Below are 19235 nucleotides of genomic sequence, written 5' to 3'. Positions count from 1 at the left end.
TTGCTTCTAACCAGGATACCTTCCGTGGAAACTAAATGGTTCTCTTATCATAACTGAGACCCTAACTGCTAAAGCCTTCTTTTGTGGAAATGTAGCTGAGAAATGGGGCTGAGGGGGGATGTTTGTAAAAGTCAGTAACAAACAGATGAACAGTAAGATTGGGGTCAGATTTCTTAATAAGTAGGACTAGTGGGGAATTCAGGCCAGTTACCTGTTGAGTAAAAACAGCCTGTAAACACAACCAAAACTTAAATCAGCTGGGGATTCCAGTTTCTATGTTGTTACTTATGTATTTCAGGGTGTCAAGCCAGCCAGCTTCGATAAAGTAGCAATCCCTGAAGTGAAGGAGATTATTGAGGGATGCATTCGGCAAAACAAAGGTGAAAGGTAAGTACTACCTTTTCAGATAGAGGTATGACTGAGTCTTACCTGTGATGGTACCAGATCCAGTTCCTGGGATCTTCTGTGTTATGTTGGAAAGCTAGTATTACTTCTGCAGCATCTAATCTGTGGTAGATTCTTACTCAATGATTATTTTAGAGAATGAAATGTCAGGAAAAGTTCAAATGATGTAGTAACCATCCATGTCAGTTTATTCAGAAATTCTACTGCTTTTAATAAAACTTTGACCTAGTCAGCAAAACAGTGGAAGACAATCCTTCTGGGTTCCCAGGTATTTGGATTACTTAGTTGGTTTGTTACTCTGTAATCCTTTGTTTTTCCTGTCCCTTTGATTTTTGTTGGTGTGTTATGGCTGATTATTTTGAGGGCTTTTTTATTTTTCACATTCTTGCTGCTCATTTTCATCTACATTTCTACTCAGTGATTCACTTATACCATTACAGGAGATCTGTAACTGCTTTGATGGCTTATTTGTGGGGTTTATTTTGTTTTCAGATTTTACATAGTTACTGCTTACTGAATGTCCAATTTGAGAATGCTTTAGCCTTTGAACCTCCTTTAGCCTCCAGCTGTTCTGTTCAGAGCTACTTTTGTCAGTTTATGGGTGTTTATTAATCCCCTTCTATTAATTCTTGAAGTTCTACACCTGATGGCATTGCTGTATATTTTTAATTTATGGGTTTTTTTCTTGGTTTTAAACAATCTCTTATTTTTTCCCCATTTTTACTTTTGTGGCTGCACATCACTTACTTCTTGCCATTTAGTTCAAGCAGTTAGCTTTTAGACTAATACTGCTAATGCTGTGCATATATGCACATAGATCTCTTGTACCTTTAGGACAAAGCTGGTAACTATGCCAAACAGAACGCAAGTTGAAGTGGTTCAAAATAGTATCAAATATGAAAGGCATCATGTGGTGCTTATCAAGTGCTGAATTTACTAGATGAGGCTTTTGATAAGATCTTGAAATTGTGAAATATATACTTGGATTACTGTACTGATTTAGGGATGAAGAGTTGTGGTGGATCTTTATGTTCAGTAAAACCAACTGTTTCTTCAAGGTTTCTTATCGCTTTAGTTCATATATATATCCTGTTCAGCTGGCTTAAATCTGTTGGTACTGCTGCTGACCAACGTGTGATGGTGTTTTTCTGGTACATCTGCTGCATTTTGTTTCTCCATCATGCTTTTAAATAGACATATGAATAATAGGCTGTCAGGTAATTTTTCGGAGAAGTGTGAAATGTAGAGAATAAATTCAGGAGGTCATGAGGCAAGAACATGCCTTAATATTTTAGGAAAACCTAATAACTGTGTGTGCTTTCTACATTCTTTCCCAATATGCTAGATATGCTATTAAGGACCTTTTGAATCATGCTTTCTTCCAAGAAGAGACTGGAGTACGGGTAGAACTAGCAGAGGAAGATGATGGAGAAAAAATTGCCATTAAACTCTGGCTGAGAATTGAAGACATAAAAAAACTCAAGGGCAAATATAAAGATAATGAGGCAATAGAGTTTTCCTTTGACTTGGAGAGAGATGTCCCAGAGGATGTAGCACAAGAAATGGTAAGTGGTGAGGGTGGTCTTACAAAGCGTCGGAAGTACTGGTGTTTTCTGACGGTGAAGTGTAGTCTGTCAGCTGCTGCCTTTGCAGTTGTTACTGTCTAGAAATAAAACAGCTTCAGAAGTTTGCAGATGAGAAGGTAATGCCAGAGTGGGAGCTTATATTGTAGCACTACAACAGTGGCTGTCTATGACAGTCTGAATTCTGTGAATATATCCTCCTTCAGGTGGAATCTGGCTATGTCTGTGAAGGGGATCACAAGACAATGGCGAAAGCTATCAAGGACAGGGTGTCTTTGATAAAGCGAAAGCGAGAGCAGCGTCAATTGGTGCGAGAAGAACAGGAGAAGAAGCTTCAGGAAGAAGGTAGTCAGAAGCAGCAGCTGGAGCTACAGCAACCGTCAAGTGCTTCCCATGCAGGGTCAAAGCATCCGCCATCTGTCACTGGTACTACTCCTGTCCCCGCTACTTCAGCATCGGTTTCTACACAAGTGGAGCCTGAAGAACCAGAAGCTGATCAACACCAACAACTGCAGTTCCAGCAGCCCAGTATATCTGTTCTTTGTAAGTGTCAGTTGATTTGTTTAGAAACTCTTGCACTTACACAGTTCTCCTCCTTAAAGTTTTAAACTTCTGATGGGTATAGCAGTAAGTATCTTAAGGTGTTGCTGTCTACCGCTGTTGTCTGCTGAGGAACATGAGCCCACTAGAAAGCACAGCAAAATAAGATGCATTCCTATGCCTTAGCTGAGTCAAGTCTTGGCACAATTCATAGTCCAGTGTCTTAGCACAAAATAATTTTCCGTTGTTTTAAGTTCATACAGAACATGAATAGAGGCACCTGAAGCATGAACACATGTCCTAGTTTTTGCTGGCCTCCTATAAGGGACAGTATGCTTTGGCCCTGCAGAAGGCTGATACTCTTGCACCAGTGCAGTTAGAGCTGTTAGGAACACTTGTTTGAATCCTTGGTAACTTGTGTTTAAGGTGGAAATGAGGTTCATGTACACGCAGTTCAGCTCATAATTCCTTACTGAAAAAAGGTTTGATTTTTCTGTTTCACATACTATATATAAAAAAAAAAAGAACTCATGTCTTTAACTTTTCCTCCTCTGCCATCCCTACATTTGAATCAGTATTTGAAAAATGATGGTAGATGAGAACTTCTGTATTAGAATGGTGAACTTAGAAAGCAAATTACTTTCTACTCTTTAGGTAATAGGTTTTTAGTTTCTCAGCTATGCCTACATCAGGTGCATCTGCTAGCCAACACAACAGACCTGTTTTATACATCTGTATAAAACTGAATAAACATAATAATTAAAAAAACCCTGAAAGATCATTTGTAACAATGTGAAATTTAAGTTTTTATTTCTAGTCTAGCCTTTTATAGGAAACATAGTTTACTGTTAAGTATCTTCCCAAGGAACTCCTGAAATCACTGATTTTTCTCAGAGCCTAGGGGAAAACATATTGGTAAGGAATTACTATATTGAGGAAGGGGAAAATTTTTTTTTCTAACCAAACTTAAATATTACAAGAGGGTAAATGCTGATAAGGTCCATGTTACATGGCACAAACATCGATCTAATATTTTATTATAGCTTTAAAGTTGTGAATTCAGACTGCAGTTCTTGAAATGTGTATCTTAATCTTTAACTTCTGCAGCTGATGGGACAGTTGACAGTGGCCAGGGATCATCTGTTTATACCGAATCATGTGTAAGCAGTCAACAGACTGTGTCATATGGTTCCCAGCATGACCAGTCAATCTCAACAGCTGCAGCCCAGGGATATGGAGCTTCAGTTGGCCAAGTGCAGTCACAACAGCATGGAGGATATCAGCCACCTGCAGCGGTAAGCCAAAACCTAAAGTACTTCAAATGCATGAAATTATTTGATTTTGTATTTCCTTTGAAAGGTGAGCGGGAAGTTTGCTAGGCAATCTTCTGTGTATGTTTTCTTTTGCATGTGATGCAAATTCTGCATGGGAGTAGTGCAGGGGCTGTTTTTGCAAGGTGACTGAGTCTAGGTGGGGATAGGAAAGTGCAAGGGCATATGTGTCTTTAAAACTTTTATTTAATCTTGCGTGCACTTAGAGTGATGGGTTAGGGTTTTTTTAGTAGATGGAAGTAGTTTTGTTATGACAATACTATCTCATGAAAGTAAGCGTATCTCACTTGGGAAGGTGTGTGTATGTGTATATGAAGTTCCTAGGGGTGAAGCCGTTGGTTTGTTTTGAAGAAGGGGTTAGAATAATTTGAGCTACTGTATAAGTATGGAATTGTGTGTGTTCTGTGAGGCTTTGATTACAGATTCTGCAGGTAAGATTTTTTTTTTAACTGTTATAGAATGCTGCATGTGAGAACTCTGGAGTGAAAAGACCCCTCATCCTTGTTCCCAGTTTTATTTCTAGCTTGTGTTGATTTGCTCATCAGTTGCCATGTGTATTCCTTTTCCCTGGAAAGTCTGCACTGGGCACAAATACTTTTCCTACTGTGTTCATTTGTATTGCCCTTTTATTTTGTCATGGTTTTTTTTCCTTGGTATGTTTTTAGATCTAAGTATGAGAGTATGCAGAAATCTATTCTAATTCTGGAGTAGAACTTCTGCTACTGTTACATTGTCTTCAGTGGTGCCCCTTGTCACTTGTTTTTTACACAAATAAAAATCTAAACCTGAGAGACATTATGGTATAATGTAGTAATAACATAAGGGAGAAGATGTGACACTTAAGACTGAGAGTCCTCACTTTTTTCGGTACTGGTGGTTTGTAGGCTTTATTACAGAATTGTTGGTGTTACTAGCTTTTCGGAAAACATGCTGATTTCACTCACAAGCAAAGCGTCTCCATGTTTTTCAAAGGCACTTAACCTGAAGCGTGTGGTACTGCTAGTCCTTTATTAAATGGGTTTTTGATCCCTCTAAATAAGCTCTTGTGCTGGGTAAGCCATATTTTCATGTATGGTCATATATTGGACCAGAAGCCGTTTCACTGTCTTGGGATGGCTAGCTTCCAGGTTGAAAGACCATAATCTTTTGAGAGGGGATGGGAGAACAAGCATATGATAGAAGTACAGTCAAGCTGCTTAATTCACTGCTAAAATGTGCTCATGCTCTATGATGAAGACAGTGGTACTAGGAGGTTGACAGAATGGAGTAGAACACTACAGGAACTACTAAAGGTGGGAGGACAGGATGACAAGTCAAAATGATATTGACAACTGGAGAGATGGCCTTAAAAAGAAACAGAATGCAGTTTAATCAGGACAAGAACAAAGTTTGTGCTTAGACAGGAATCAGCTACATGAGTACAGGATGAGCAACAACTGACTAGGCAGCAATTCTGGAAAAAAAAAGTCAGGGATTACATTGGACCACAAGCTGGACATGGTCAAAAACATCATACTGTTTTGAAAAAGGCAAACATCATGTTATGTGAAACAGTTCTTCTGCTCTTGGCAATTGGTAAGTCTATCCTAGACACCCTGCTTGAGCAAACTCGAGGGTGAACTGGAAGACAATTCAGAGGAGAGTGACCAAAAGAAACACCACCAGAAATACAGAAAACATGGTTTATGTAGGGAGACTGAAATAGTTAAGCTGAACCTATGAAAGATGAGCTTGAGGCAAGAGAAAGCATTAAAGGCTGCTGTAAAATAGGAGAAGGCTAATCAGATCACAACACTGTTGTCAGATAGAATAAGAGATAAGCAGCCCAATTTGCAGCATGGAATTGTTGTTTGGAAAGGGTTTGTTTTTTTTCCTAACTAACAAGGACAGTTAAGTACTGCAGTCTCCATCACTGGAGATGTTTCCAAACAGTTTAGATAAATTTATCATGAATGACATGTATAACTAGTTCTGCCTTGGAACAGCAAAGGCTATGAGTGAAGTATTTATTTAACCCTTTGAGTTCCCTTATGCCCTTCTTCCAATTTTTTGAGCAGTCTAGCAAGATTCCTCACATGAGAAATCTTGAAAACCAGATCTCTACTGGATATCTTGGTGGTTTTTTTCCCTGGAAGTCTGTATTTGATTTTAATTTCATTAACAAATTGTGGATTACATCTGTAAGAGGCCTATACCATTAGGGAAGGAAAAGTTGCAGTTGAAGACTGCCTCTTTAAAACAACATCTTTCCATTCACTTAGAAAAACCACAATAAAACACACCACACCAAAAAAAGCAATAGCAAAAAAACCTTCAACCAACCCTCAAAAAACCACTGCAAAACCTAATTCTAATTCTTACAGTTCGGTTGGATTTTGACCTGTGGTCTTCTGGATTGTGGCAAGATTACAAAATCCTGATGCTTTTATTGGCCCAGTATCTGGAAAATGCTTGTCTAAGGCTAATTTTACTGTATTTTCCACATGTTAAAGAACCTTTTTTTTCCACAACTCATGTAGAATATGTAATGTTTAAATTTTTATGGTAATGTTTTGGTTAATTAAGCCAGCTGCATACAGTTAGTCCACTTAATTCAGGCAGGGAGGTGCCCAAGCAGAGAGACTGGTGAGGTGATATGTGTAAACACATACCCAGTCACTAAACTAAGAATGAATGTTTGAAAGCTCATCAGTATCCACTCAGGGCTGCTTTTGTTTTTTTTTTTTTTTTTTTTTTTGGTCAGACTAACAGATGCTGTGGGTACACACAGTATGGGCTGCACCATGGCCCCAGAGAAAAAACTCTCTCCTGTCTGTTGTGCTTTCCACGTGCTTCTTGTAAGGGTACTAGGGAACATCCAACACTGAGCAGTAACCTAAGGCAAATGGGTCCTCAGAGGTGCACACAGCCTGTTCCCAGTGTGTGTTGGCATTCATTCAGCATTCTCATATCTTCTTGTACTCGTATGAGTCAGTATTTGGCCTCTCATTATGTGTGTGTTTCTTTTCTACCTCATTATAGTTTTTGCTGGTTTGGTTACACATTTTTATTTTTTAGTGTTCAATTCTTAACTTTTGTTTTCCTCCTTTAGCCTCAACGTGGTCGTAGCATGTCAGTTTGTGTCCCCCACCTTCCTGCTCTTCCCTCTATGTCCTGCATCCCTCTCAGTGCTCCTTGCACCCCACCACCAGCGCTGTCTGCACCTCTTTCTCCTTTCTACCTTCGGACTGTCCCTGAAGAAACCTTTGCAGAAAAGCTTTCTAAAGCCCTGGAAAGTGTCCTGCCCATGCACTCTGCCTCTCCACGCAAGCATCGACGCTCCAGCCTGCCCTCCCTCTCTGTCAGTCCTGTATGTGTTACCATTTGCCTCCTGGCACAGTAAGATAAGTTATCATTAAATACATCCCAGGCTTTGGGCATTTTTAAAATGAGAAAATGAAGAGTTGATTCCTTATTCCTTGCACTGTGCTGCTGGAATGTTGATTTTTTTTTTTTTTTTTTTTTTCCTCCTGTTTTTCTGGAAGCAGTGCACATGAACATTATCAAACAGTGGCTGACCATATTTTTTTTTTTTGTATTTTAGGATAGTATAAATGTAAATTACCCAGTTGTATCACAGAAGGTAAAGGGAAGACTAGTTCTCATCCCCTGAAGTCAGAAGACCAGCTTTTTATTTTCCAACTTCAAAGCACGCATTGAATGTTAATCCAGCCTTGCACAAAGCAGCCAGCTTTTAAAGCTTGGTTACTGTGGCTGGTTATTTTAAAAGCTATGGCTAGCTGTACTAGTGATATTGGAAATTCAGAGTACAAATACTTTTGAGGATTTTCCTGTAAGTTTTAATTGGAAATGCCACTTCAACTGCTTCTTGATGGGAAGAAGTGATAGTTTTGTTTCTCAAAGTTAGATGCAAGATAGCTTGCAAGACAGCAGGTAGTTTCTTTTCAGTTTTGGGCTTTGTTTTACACAAAATAAACTTTGAGAAACATTTCTTTGTAAATTAAGTATGTAGAACCAGTTTTCAGAATGTAGGAAGAGTTCTTAATCCTGTAGGACCTTCTTACTAGTATTGGTCAATATGGAAATTTGCTGCTGCTTTTCTGGAAAAAAGGGGCTGAGGAGAAAGAACAATGTGGAAACAGCAACTTGAAAAAGTCATAAATGCAATCTAAAAGACAGTACACTTGCAGATTTTTTTTCCCTTTAGGGTAGATAGTACATTGTCTTGGCATACTGTAGACAGAGATGAAAAAATGCGGAATTACTAAATTATTTGGTATTCTTACACAGAACTCTCTTTAGTGATATTATCCCAATGAATCTTAAATAAGTTGACCCTCATCTGAAGTAGTACATCAGATGGAGTGGAATTGCCAAAGAACTGCTGTTACTAACCCTGTGAATTTCTTATTCTCCAGGTCAGAGTTAGGTTTGTTTCAGCGAGTGCTAATTTTCTGTGTGAAAAGGTATGATCAGAAGTGATCAAAGGGATCAAAAGAGATGATCAACTAGCAGAATCCAGAGGCTTTGCAGTTTTACCATACTTCCCCCACAGCTGTGGGCTGGAATGGTTCAGTTTTGTCTCCATAAAAGGTTTCTCTTTAGCTCACTGGATAGCATACAGGACGTTAGCACTGTGGTTTTGTGTTGGATAATACTAAGATTTAATGTCGTTTTATCTTCTAAGTGCGAACCAGAGGCTCAGCATTGTTGCTGCTATCAAGTTCTGAATTCTCATATTCCCCATATGGCAGTAACCTCAGGGGTCTGATTGGATTTCAAGCACTGATTACAATGGATAGCCTGTAACAATAAATCTCATTCCATTGTGGGGAGCAAAACTGGGATTTTTTTTGTTAATAATTGGAATTGGACTGGAAAAGCAGCTCTAACACAAGCAAATATTTCCATTTGTAGCTACGCCTGCCATGGATGTATTTAATGGATATTTGACTCACCTAAATTTCCTAAGTATTGTATGTTTTTGACCATGAATTGAGTAGTCATTCTATAAAGTTACTTCACAGAACTGCCTAGTGAACTGTGCATGTTGACGTGCTTTCACTTTTAATGTATGAATTACTTGTCTTGTTCATGTCAATACAGCCTCAGCATCCGCGTGGGGGAACACCAACGTTCCCAGATTCACAGATATTTTTCCCAACCGTTCATGAACGGCCGGTGTCTTTCTCACCACCACCTGTCTGCCCGCCGAAGGTGGCAGTTGCTCAGCGGCGCAAGAGCACTTCATTTTTGGAAGCCCAAACTTGCCACTTCCAGCCATTGCTGAAGACTGGCCAGAGTTTAGTTCCACCTGGTGGTAGTCCCACCAATTGGACACCAGAGGCATTCGTTATGCTGGGCACAGCAGCTCAGAGAGTCGCTGGAGAGCCTCTGCATGTGCAAGTTAATCCCGTGTTTGAGCCAGCTCCTGTCCACAGTGACTATAGATCTGGACCAACACCTCCAGAGGATGCTCACTACAGAATGCATCCAGAAGCTGTATATTTGGTGGGCATGCACTATCCATCACAGGTATCGGAGCAGTATGATCAAGTAGCTTATAACTCTCATGTGACTGAACAACATATGAAGCAGGTCTCTGAGTCAAACCATGGGCAAGGTGGTCCTCCACAAAGCTCTGTGTTCGACTTTCAATTGGGGCAAACATACCTGGCAAGACATGTTCAGAACCTGAGGCTGGATTCTGGGATGGGTCCCCTTTCTCCATTATCCAGTGTTTCAGCTCCTCTGAGTGCAGATCCTGCTCAGATGACATTCCACCAGGTATTTGTTCCGCACTCTGCCCCGGCTGTGCTCTCTCACAGTGGTGATGGCAGAGCGAGCTGTGTCTTTGAGTTCCATGTGCACACACCGACTTCTGCTTCAGCAGAAGGGGCAGTTTTACCCCAGCGGGTCTACAGAAGTCGCCGGGGCTCTATGGAGACCAGTCAAGAGGAATCCACTCAAGGCATAGGGTCGCATGGTCGGCTTCAGCCTGTGACAGAGGAGCAGTGTAACTATCTTGGTCCTGAGTTAGCAGGTCCCAGAGGAGGCTCTGCCAGGCGGAGCTGGCCGGAAGGAAGCCCAGAATACTCCAGTGATTCCTCACAGCTGACTTCCTCTGACACTGGCGATTTCCAGTCTCCTCCCCCTACAGGGGGGTCATCTTCTGCTTTTGGTTCAGACTTCTCATTGCCCATTGTTCAGCTGCCTCAGAAGGTATTGCAAGAGTCGCAGCTCTTCATCTGCTTCCCCCAGGGAGCCTCGACTCAGCAGGCCTTGTCCACCTCGCTTCCATCAGGACCACCTGCACTCTATCCTCAGGTTACAGGAGCAAACCCTTCCAGAATTTCTCTGCTTTTTATGAGTCATACTTTGCACTTAAACAGGAGCCTTGCTCTCAGACTTGCTCCATGTGGTTTGAAGTATTGGCATTCATGGGGGTGTCTTTCCACCAAGTCAGTGGTATGCCAGGATCTCTTTAACTTACCAGGTTACAATGAAATAATGAGGCATCAGCAACCACCTGGTCTGTGTTCAGCTTCAGCTGAAATCCTGGTAGGGCTTTTGTGTTAAGGGTAGCAAGTGGTCAGTGTTCCTGCTGGCACTAGTTGTTCTTTTGGCAAGAGATAGCTGGAGTACCAAATTGGCTTTTAAACACTGATTTTAATGAAATTTATCTTCTCCACAGTTTGAGTCAGCAGTGATAGTAAAACTTCCTTTGTGTTTTTGTTGCTGCTCCTTAGCAGTTTAATGAGAGTAAGTTATTCAGAGTTGAACTTTCGTATGAATGTTACATTAGATAACAAGGTTAATTTGGTGACTCTCCAAAATGCAAGAGCTATTTCTAGGCTTGGGGGAAGAAAGTGGGAAGAGCGGTATGTGTGCATGGATTTGGAAACGTGCTTGCAGGATCATTAAAGAAGCTAAACAAGCTGAGCAGGAAATTAGTGGCAGAAACAACTGTTGCTAATAGGTACTGCTTCTTTATAAGCCTAGAATATGGCATCCTTTTAAAAAGCAAAATTTGAGGCCTGAAGCTTAATTTGGAAGCACATGTTTTATCAGTATGTAAAATGGTATTTCCACTTGCAATAGTCAGTAATTCGTTTGTACGCTGTGACCGAGGTGTATGTGTTTATACATCGTGTCTGCACTTGTAGTCTGAAACTTCTCGTAAGTGAATTTTCTTGTGAAAGATTTACTTTAAGTAGATCTCCCCTATTCTTTCTGTGCTTGGAATTAGAGGGTCTCTGACATTTCAGTTACTGGAGTATTAGCAACTTTGGGATTTATGTGAAGGTACTGGAAGGGAATCATTTTGCTTTTTCTGGTAAGATAAATAACTAAGTACTTAAGGCTTTCTGTGTGGGATAATAAAGGTATTTTATTAGAGCTGAAACAGCTTTAATCACTAGTATAATAGATAGTAATTTCTGTGCTGTAGGAGAACTTGTGGAGTGAAGCTGCTATACAAGAACTTTGAAAACTGTGGGGATTGTTTTTTCCATAAACCATCTTTGTTAAACTTCAGGAAGTGATTTCTGAGGGATTAAAATACATCTGGAAAAGACAGTAAGGGATCACGGTTATATTCTGTAAAATAAGTTCTGGGATCTCTTATCTCTAAGGCACTAAAAGATCAGAATTTGAAGCACAAACTGAGTCAATGTGAACAGATGTTTGTAGCAGTGGGATATAGTCGTAAGTTTAGATGCCAGCCAATAAGGGTCTCAAGGCTCTAAAAAACAGCAAAGAAAAAAATGGTTCTTCTCATTGGCAGTCTGCTTTCCCCAAAGTTTCTAAATTAAAAAAGTATGTAATCTTATTAAATTTGTTCCTAATAGACTTCTGCAAGCAGAATGATCACAGCATTAAGGAATTATAGTAGATATTTCTGATACAATACGTATGCACCAGATATGTTTCTTGGAAAGGCAGTTCATTTTACGAAGTGGTGCATGCTCAGGGAACTCATCTGGAAGTCTTTGTCTAGCTGTCTCCCGGGAGCTGATAAAGAAGTATAATTGTCACAAAAATAATAATGAAAATCCATTCCATTTTTCTCTGCATCTTCCACCTTCATTTGTATGCCACTCATCCATTTTTTTCGTTGCTTATTCAAAAATTCTGTCTTAGCTAGGATGTGAGCCCCTGTATTCTTCAATTCCCAGTTCTTGATAGCCTTTGAATGGTAGTGAGCCTGGAAATGATTTCTAGCTTGTATTTTGACATGCCTCTCAAAGGGAACTCATGACGTGTACATGTACTGAGTGCTTTGTTATTGGTCTAGAATTCTGTGTATCTTTTGATATTTTTTAACAGATAGTTTTATTTCGTTCTAGCTTCCTTCTATCCCCCACCTAGCTGTGTTTAGAACACATGTAAAGGTAAAACTTAAAGCCTCTATTTCCAGTTATCATACCCAGGCATCCTGCTCTTAAAGCATCATCAGTGGAAGACGAAGCTGGTAGGCTGATCTGTCTCATGTTGAGGGCTGTGTGGGTTGCAAAGACTTTCTGTATTGGTTGCTTTGAAAGACTTAAAGTGGAGTTCAGTGCTTTTCCAGATTGTTCTACTTTGTTCTGGTTGTTGTAGTGGAATTTGTCCAAAGGGACAGCTAGAAACCTGTGCCAACCAGATCATTCCAGGCAGAAATGATTTTAACTGCCTGCTGCAGAAACTGTAGGGTATTTTTAAGCTGACTTTCTGTCTTTTTTTTTTTTTCCCCCTCCTCCAGACACAGGTGCAAGGCCAGCCAGCCTCAAGCAGTGCATCGGTGCCATCCCAGCCTACCCAACACACTCAGCAGGTAAGAGCGCAGTTCCTAAACCTAGGACTCAAATACTTTTAGTATAGGATTTTGATGATTCTTAAGAACAGTTGACTACCTCGGTCCCCCTTTCAACCCATAGTTTTGGGCAAAAGCAAAGGAATCTTCTGGTTCTCACTCAGTCTGAGTTCTATGGGATTAACTTAATTGGCTTTCTGAAATTTGTTTTTAGAATCATGTCAATGCTTGTTTTCATATGCTTGTCTTCCCCAATTTCCACCTGAGCTTGCAGTGGTAGTCCGATTCAAGGGGGGCATGTCAGGATTTGCAACTTAGACTGTCTAGACAGGCAGACTTCACTGTCATGATTTCTTCTAACTGGAAATACTGTCTTCAGCAACATCCTCATCTTATCTGCATTTTCTTCCTTTATATGATCTTCATTCTTGTTTTCACAGGTGAAATAATTCTGTTGAAAGATTTGGTCCCGATAATGGAGTTGTATTAGTAATGCTAATAAGTAACTGCTGAAGCTTAATTGACTCAGCATACTCAGAACCACCAGTGATGTCACTTAACTGAGGGAGTGAAAAGTAGAATTTAAATAGGATGTGTGTTAAAAACTTCTGTGGGGGGGGAAAAAATAGCTTCTGCCTCTTCTTTTCCCTACTACAGAGTGCACAGCAGCCAGCCTCTTCCCAACAGCCTGGACAATACCCGCTGCAGCAGCCATCAGTTTCTGCTGGTGCAACTCCCACACAAACTGTTTCTCAAACTCAAACTTCACAGATTATGCCAATGCCTCAGGCAGCAGCTGGGACACAGGTAAACAAAATTCTTTCCAGCAGAAGATTCTTCTTCACAGCTGGCAAATTCAACACGCTGCTACTTCCACTTTTGTCATCTCTTCTAATAGTTCCAAAACATTCATCCAGTTATTAGTATTCTTAGTCTATTACAACTGTCAATTTTGTTAGAAAATGTGTTGGAAACCCATTCTTTCACCACATGGCAGTCGTGAGTAATTTGAGGGAGGGACAGCACTTCCATGCACAAAGATCTTTAAATTGTCAAAAATATTGTGAGACATACTGATAAATGGTATATTATGAATGGATTTTCAGGAGTTTGTCACTTCACTTCTCTGCTTCCCATACAGTGTCTATCTTTGGCACAGTTACATGTGTAAAACAAGTTTACTGATACAGGTAGCAAAACATAAAGACTGCCTTCTCCACTCTGTCATCTTTCTTACTCTGCTCTTCTCCTTTACTCCCTGGTCAAGAAGCTTCTGTTACTGAGTATTACTTCATTTTGGCTCATATCTCTCTCTTCAACATGTGAGCCTTGTTTTTTGTTGTTTTTTTGTTGGTTTTTTTTTTTCCAAATTGTTATTTTGTTGCTTGTTCATCTAAACTGCCTTCCCAGTTGCATCATTTGCTGGCTTTAATTGACATATCCCCTGCCATTCTCTGAATGCTGGCACAGTGGCTTTTCATTCTCTGTTGCTTTAGTCACCATACTCAAAACTGACAAATTTGTTAAAAGATTTGCACTTCTTTCCTATAAGAAGGCAGGCTTGGCTTTGGGGACAGAGTTGAGCGGAATTAGATTCTGTTTATGTACAAGTCAGTGCCTCAGGGTATTTGAATGTTGCTCTTTCATCTTCTGTGGGTGTCTGTTTCAAGAGCCTGTTGAGTTCTTAAAGGAAAGTTTTGCAAAGTGAGGACCTTTTGGAACTCCAGCCAGCTTCTTAGCCACTCTGCTGACTGTGCTCCCCAGCCACTTTAACAGAGTGCTGTAACTTGAATAATTCTTTCTTTGACTAATGTGTAAAAACTCTGCTTTCTGCAACCCTGCTTTAAAAAAAAAATCTATCTCTATTTTCTTTACCTCCCCAGCTTCCTGTTTCCCAACCAGTGTCGATCATCCAAGGCGAGCCTCAATTACCTGTTGCAGCACCTTCTCTCCCTCAGCCTTCAGCTGCCCCATCAGTCCCCATTGGCTCTCATTTTCTACCTGTGGGACAGCCCTTGCCAACTTCCTTGGTTCCCCAGTTCTCAGTCTCTCAGTTGCCCGTAGCAGCTCCTCATGTGTCAGTGGCTCAACCAGGTTTCCAGTCGATGCCCATTTCAATGGCAGCTGGCATGAATCAGCCACTGCTCACACTGGCAACGTCTGCTGCGGCAACAACTGTCCCTGTAGGATCAACCATTGTCCCTAGCCAGCTTCCCACAGTGATGCAGCCTGTGGCTCAGTTGCCCAGCCAGGTTCTCCCACAGCTCCTGCAGCCAGCTGTCCAGTCCGTGGGATTGCCAGTCAGCATTGGACAAGCTGCTGAAGCTTCACTTCCTGCTGGAGATGCTCTTTACCAGGTATTGTTTCAAGCCAGCAGAGCGCTTCTCCACATTTTCACCTGTTACTCTTAAGGTACCAGATCTGAACTGTGTGCCCTGGCCAACTCACTTCTCGTGAGAGCATTGCTGAGCCACCAAGATGAATTCTGTTGTGTGGTAAAGGACCATTTTGAGGAGGAGGGAAAAATGAAGTCCTTGGACATCCTGGTGTTTTGAGGTTTTCGTACTTGGAAATGGAGTTTGTCTGAAATGACAGAATCATAGTGCATGGAACTTTGTTCCACCACTGTGTGAAGGACACACATATATATATATATATATATATCCAAGAAGCCTGTCAACTTAGGGAAAAAAAAAAATCACCCCCCCCTGTAATTTTAGAAATGGGAGATTTGTGTTGGAAAGAAAATCAATGGCAGCGTATTCTGCAATTTTGTTATTTCATTCCAAGTCCAGGAAGGGATGGGACATGTATTTTCTAGAAATGTCAGATGGAACTTGAATGTGACGTAAGTACCTGACACAAGTCGTGAAATGCTAGACTGGTGGGCACAGACTGCTTCAGCTAGTTCTTGCAATCACTGTAAAAATGGCAATCCGAATAGTGACAAAAATAGTGCTCAGCATATGATTGTTACTCTAGAACGGAAGTTTTATAGATGTAGAAATATCTGCACTGGGATTATAAGGAGTGCTGTAGTACAGAAACAGTGTGTAGGAATGTTCCTTGGTTCCAGGCTCAGCTTATCACAAGAGGACAAGAACATTTTTGCTATCGGTCTCGAATTGGTAGCATTTGCATAACATCTTCTGGGCAGTAGTTGTTCAGCCTGGAAATTCTTCAAACTCGTCTCAAGTCTCAAGCCTTAAAATATTAAGCCAAATAGGTAACTGTGAGAATTGGGAGATGAAGATCATCTTGCCTAAGAAGTGGAACTTTGAGTGGGAATTTGCTTATTAAATCATGGTGACTCACAAACTGAGCTTTGGCTACGTGAGTGGTTTGCTCTGCTTCTCTGGGAAGATTTTGGGAGTGCTTGAACAAGTACAGAATATTTGAAAGATGCCTGTGAAACTGATTCTTTTGGGTTTTTTCACTCTTGTTTCATAATTAGCTCTGACATTTACTAACTTGACTCCCTCATTTCTGTTACAGGGCTTCCCATCTCGGCTGCCATCTCAGTACCCAGGGGACTCTAATGTTGCACCTTCCTCTGCTGTGGCCTCTGCTAGCATTCCTTCTGCCGTGCTGTCCCCTCCCTTACCTGCAGATGCAATGGCTCAGCCAGGCTACCTTGCTCCTGTTGTGCAGCCGTATGTGGAGCAGAACGTTCTAGTTCCCATGGGTGGCCTAGGAGGACAAGTTCAAGTGCCCCAGCCTACAGTGAGTTTAGCACAACAGACCTCATCTGCCTCCTTGCAGCAGGCAGTTTTGGAGGTAAATATGTTGAATATAACATAACAATGCATTTAGGGCATTTGAATTGTGCAACAGTGTATGTGTGGGGAGCTAATCCCTTCCATGCTTATCTTCAGTTGGAAATTAATAACTCAAATGACCTTTTTCTTACAGCAGAATGTCATGCCAATGTGGGGACCTTGTTGCCACTGGCTGTTCTGTTGGGAAGTGAGTGTGCATCCTGCAGGCAAAAACCTGTTAACACTTCACTTCTTGCTAGTACTGTAGAACAATTTTGCCATATGAAAGACAATCTGCAACCTATAGCCTTTGAGAATCTGTCGTTACGCCTATTCCCTGCAGCATTATTCTTGCTAGGGAGAATTTGAATTATCTTTGTTTTCTGCATTGGCTTGCCTTTTGCACATTCTGTTGGTAAGACTGTGGCTGCATGGCAAACTGTAGTGACATGCAGCAGTAGAAAGGATGGCTGATTTCCTCTCCCCACTCCTCCCTAGGTGATTTGCTTCACTGCAGTTTGCTCTAGAATCTTTGGTAATTAAGAGCTGTCTAAATGCCAGCTGTTTGAAGTTCTGAAAGGGTAGTGCTTTTAGCTTTACAACTGGTTTGGGAGGAAACACTGAAGACAACTGGGTTACTTGAAAAGTAATGGTATTCTCAGGGGCCGTTCTTGATGTAGGTTTTTATCCATAGGGTACTCAGGGAGTCTCACAGACTGCTCCTTCAGAGACTCTTCCAGCAACACAGCCTGCTCAGTCAACCCCTTTGGCTTCCTCTATGGATAGGTAAGCATTATTTTCTTCTCACCAAACTAAAATTCAGTTTGTTGGATTATTCTTCCTTGGGGGATCTTTAGGTATCTTTTTTTCACCAAGGATATTTTTTTTTCCACTGAGAGTGTCTTGAGGATGTGAGGAAATAAACTTCCTAGAGGAAACACAGGCTTATGAGAGGTAGAGTAAGTTTTGACTTTACAGCAGCGTACGGAAGGAGTAAATAGGAGTATGTATAATGATTTAACTTCTAATCCTTTTTTTATTTCTCATGTCAAATGAATTATAAGGGATGTTTTTCTGTCTTTTTGGCACTTTAAACAGAATTCAAACCCCAGATAGCTTGAAAAGATTCAGAAGATGCATTTCGACAACTTGGCTTACAAGAGAGATATAGCTAAATAATTACTATTAGAATTGCTATTCAGGCAACCCTAACTGACAGGACTCTTCTCCCTTACTCTGCAATTAACAGACATCTACTCCTGCTGTCCGGAAGAGAATACCATCTGGTAGAGTCTATTGTTGCAGTTATGGAGTGCATGGATGCTAATGTAAAGTTGCCTTTTTGGTTTTTTTAGTGCGCATTCTGATGTTGCTTCAGGATTGAGTGATGGCAATGAGAATGTTCCAGCTTCTAGCGGAAGGCATGAAGGGAGGACTACTAAACGTCATATGCGGAGGTCTGTCCGCAGTCGCTCTCGTCATGAGAAGACTGCTAGGCCAAAACTGAGGATTCTAAATGTGAGTGTTTCTTATTTTAGTGACAGTTTGGTAGTGACAGCATCTTTTGAGATAAAAGTTTCTTTTCCTTTGAGGAATGTGTCGTCATCTTCTGGAGTCAGTGCTCCAAGCCTCATCTCATAAGAGCTTTTTGAAGTATTGGATATGGCAAACTGGCTTGCTTAGCTAGTCATGATTCCACAGGCTGTTCCAGAATATTTGATGTATCCTTAGAAAAAAATGCTGCTGTACATGGCACCATTTATTAGACTGGAAAGAGAGAATGTGTTTGTATTAGACCAGTACCACTGATTTGTCTCTGCTTTAAAGCACAAGTCCTAACATTCTCATGCTTTTGGTTTGAACCATTGTTTTATTTGCTTTAGGTTTCAAATAAAGGTGATCGGGTAGTGGAATGCCAGCTAGAGACACACAATCGGAAAATGGTTACTTTCAAATTTGATTTGGATGGTGACAACCCTGAGGAAATAGCTTCAATTATGGTAAGATATTTTAGAGGTGGAGAGTTGAAACCAGTCTTAATTGCAGTAGTACTATAAGCAGTCTTTTCTCATCTATGTTTCAGAATTGGTCTTCCATGTAGCATGGTGTGCTCATGTTATTGGTATGCAGGCACAACTAGAAACTCTGGGCACAGTGGAATACTAAATTCACAGTTAATATCGCATACTCAGTTCACATGAAAATTTGTGTCAGCTTTTACCTTAGAATTATGGTTTGATCAAGTAAATCTGCTTTTGGTTTTTTGCAATTTAATTTTTTGAAGAGCTGCAAACAACTTTGTGGAAGTGCCAGGTTGAAAATAGCCTGTTTGTTTTTCTAAGAGCAGATATTGCTAGATCTTTAAGTTCTACACTTAAGCTTTGAGTGTTTTGCCATTTGTTCTCAACTGAAACAGCAAGGTTCTGCCCTTAAAGTAATCACTTTCTGGTTTCTGAAAAATCAGTAATGACTGATGCTGTTTTTGATTTTCTCAAAGGTAAAAACCTCGCCATTCAATGCATAATGGTCAAGCATAGAAAACTTAACCTGTAGAGATACATTTAAATCAGTAGTGTGTAGTATGGATTAGAATTCCTCCCCCCCCGCTTTTTAAAAAAAAATTACAATTCATATTCTTGGGCTGGTACATCTGAATGAAACTGACATAGTTTTAATATTACTGAAGTGAGGGGGATGACAAAAAGCAATACTGTTAACCAGCTTCTTGAGTACCTGTGCAGCATTTGTCTTTCCGCTTAGAGAGAGCAGAATAATAGATGGTGTGTGCTGGATTTATACCTGTGAAAAGGAACTAAGAACATGA

General features: G+C 40.6%; 1 protein-coding gene across 12 annotated transcripts in view; it reads left to right on the top strand.

Annotated features, from left to right (window-relative positions):
• WNK1 (WNK lysine deficient protein kinase 1) overlaps window positions 1-19235 on the top strand; it is a 104824-nt gene that overhangs the window by 58456 nt on the left and 27133 nt on the right. For 9 of the 12 annotated variants that reach the window (XM_055711643.1, XM_055711642.1, XM_055711640.1 and 6 more), the window contains exons 5-16: window positions 299-387; window positions 1751-1970; window positions 2195-2531; window positions 3636-3823; window positions 8966-9394; window positions 12603-12674; window positions 13311-13460; window positions 14537-15010; window positions 16149-16430; window positions 17106-17197; window positions 17767-17929; window positions 18295-18411. In XM_055711643.1, coding sequence (XP_055567618.1) covers window positions 299-387; window positions 1751-1970; window positions 2195-2531; window positions 3636-3823; window positions 8966-9394; window positions 12603-12674; window positions 13311-13460; window positions 14537-15010; window positions 16149-16430; window positions 17106-17197; window positions 17767-17929; window positions 18295-18411 — 2613 coding nt within the window. The remainder of the gene's footprint in view (window positions 1-298; window positions 388-1750; window positions 1971-2194; window positions 2532-3635; window positions 3824-8965; window positions 9395-12602; window positions 12675-13310; window positions 13461-14536; window positions 15011-16148; window positions 16431-17105; window positions 17198-17766; window positions 17930-18294; window positions 18412-19235) is intronic. The other 3 variants (XM_055711645.1, XM_055711648.1, XM_055711647.1) reach the window with 2 other exon arrangements.

Source organism: Falco cherrug, chromosome 5, assembly GCF_023634085.1.
Source record: "Falco cherrug isolate bFalChe1 chromosome 5, bFalChe1.pri, whole genome shotgun sequence".
NCBI lineage: Eukaryota > Metazoa > Chordata > Aves > Falconiformes > Falconidae > Falco > Falco cherrug.
Note: the sequence above shows the minus strand (reverse complement) of the source record. Positions and strands in the feature narration are given on the sequence as shown.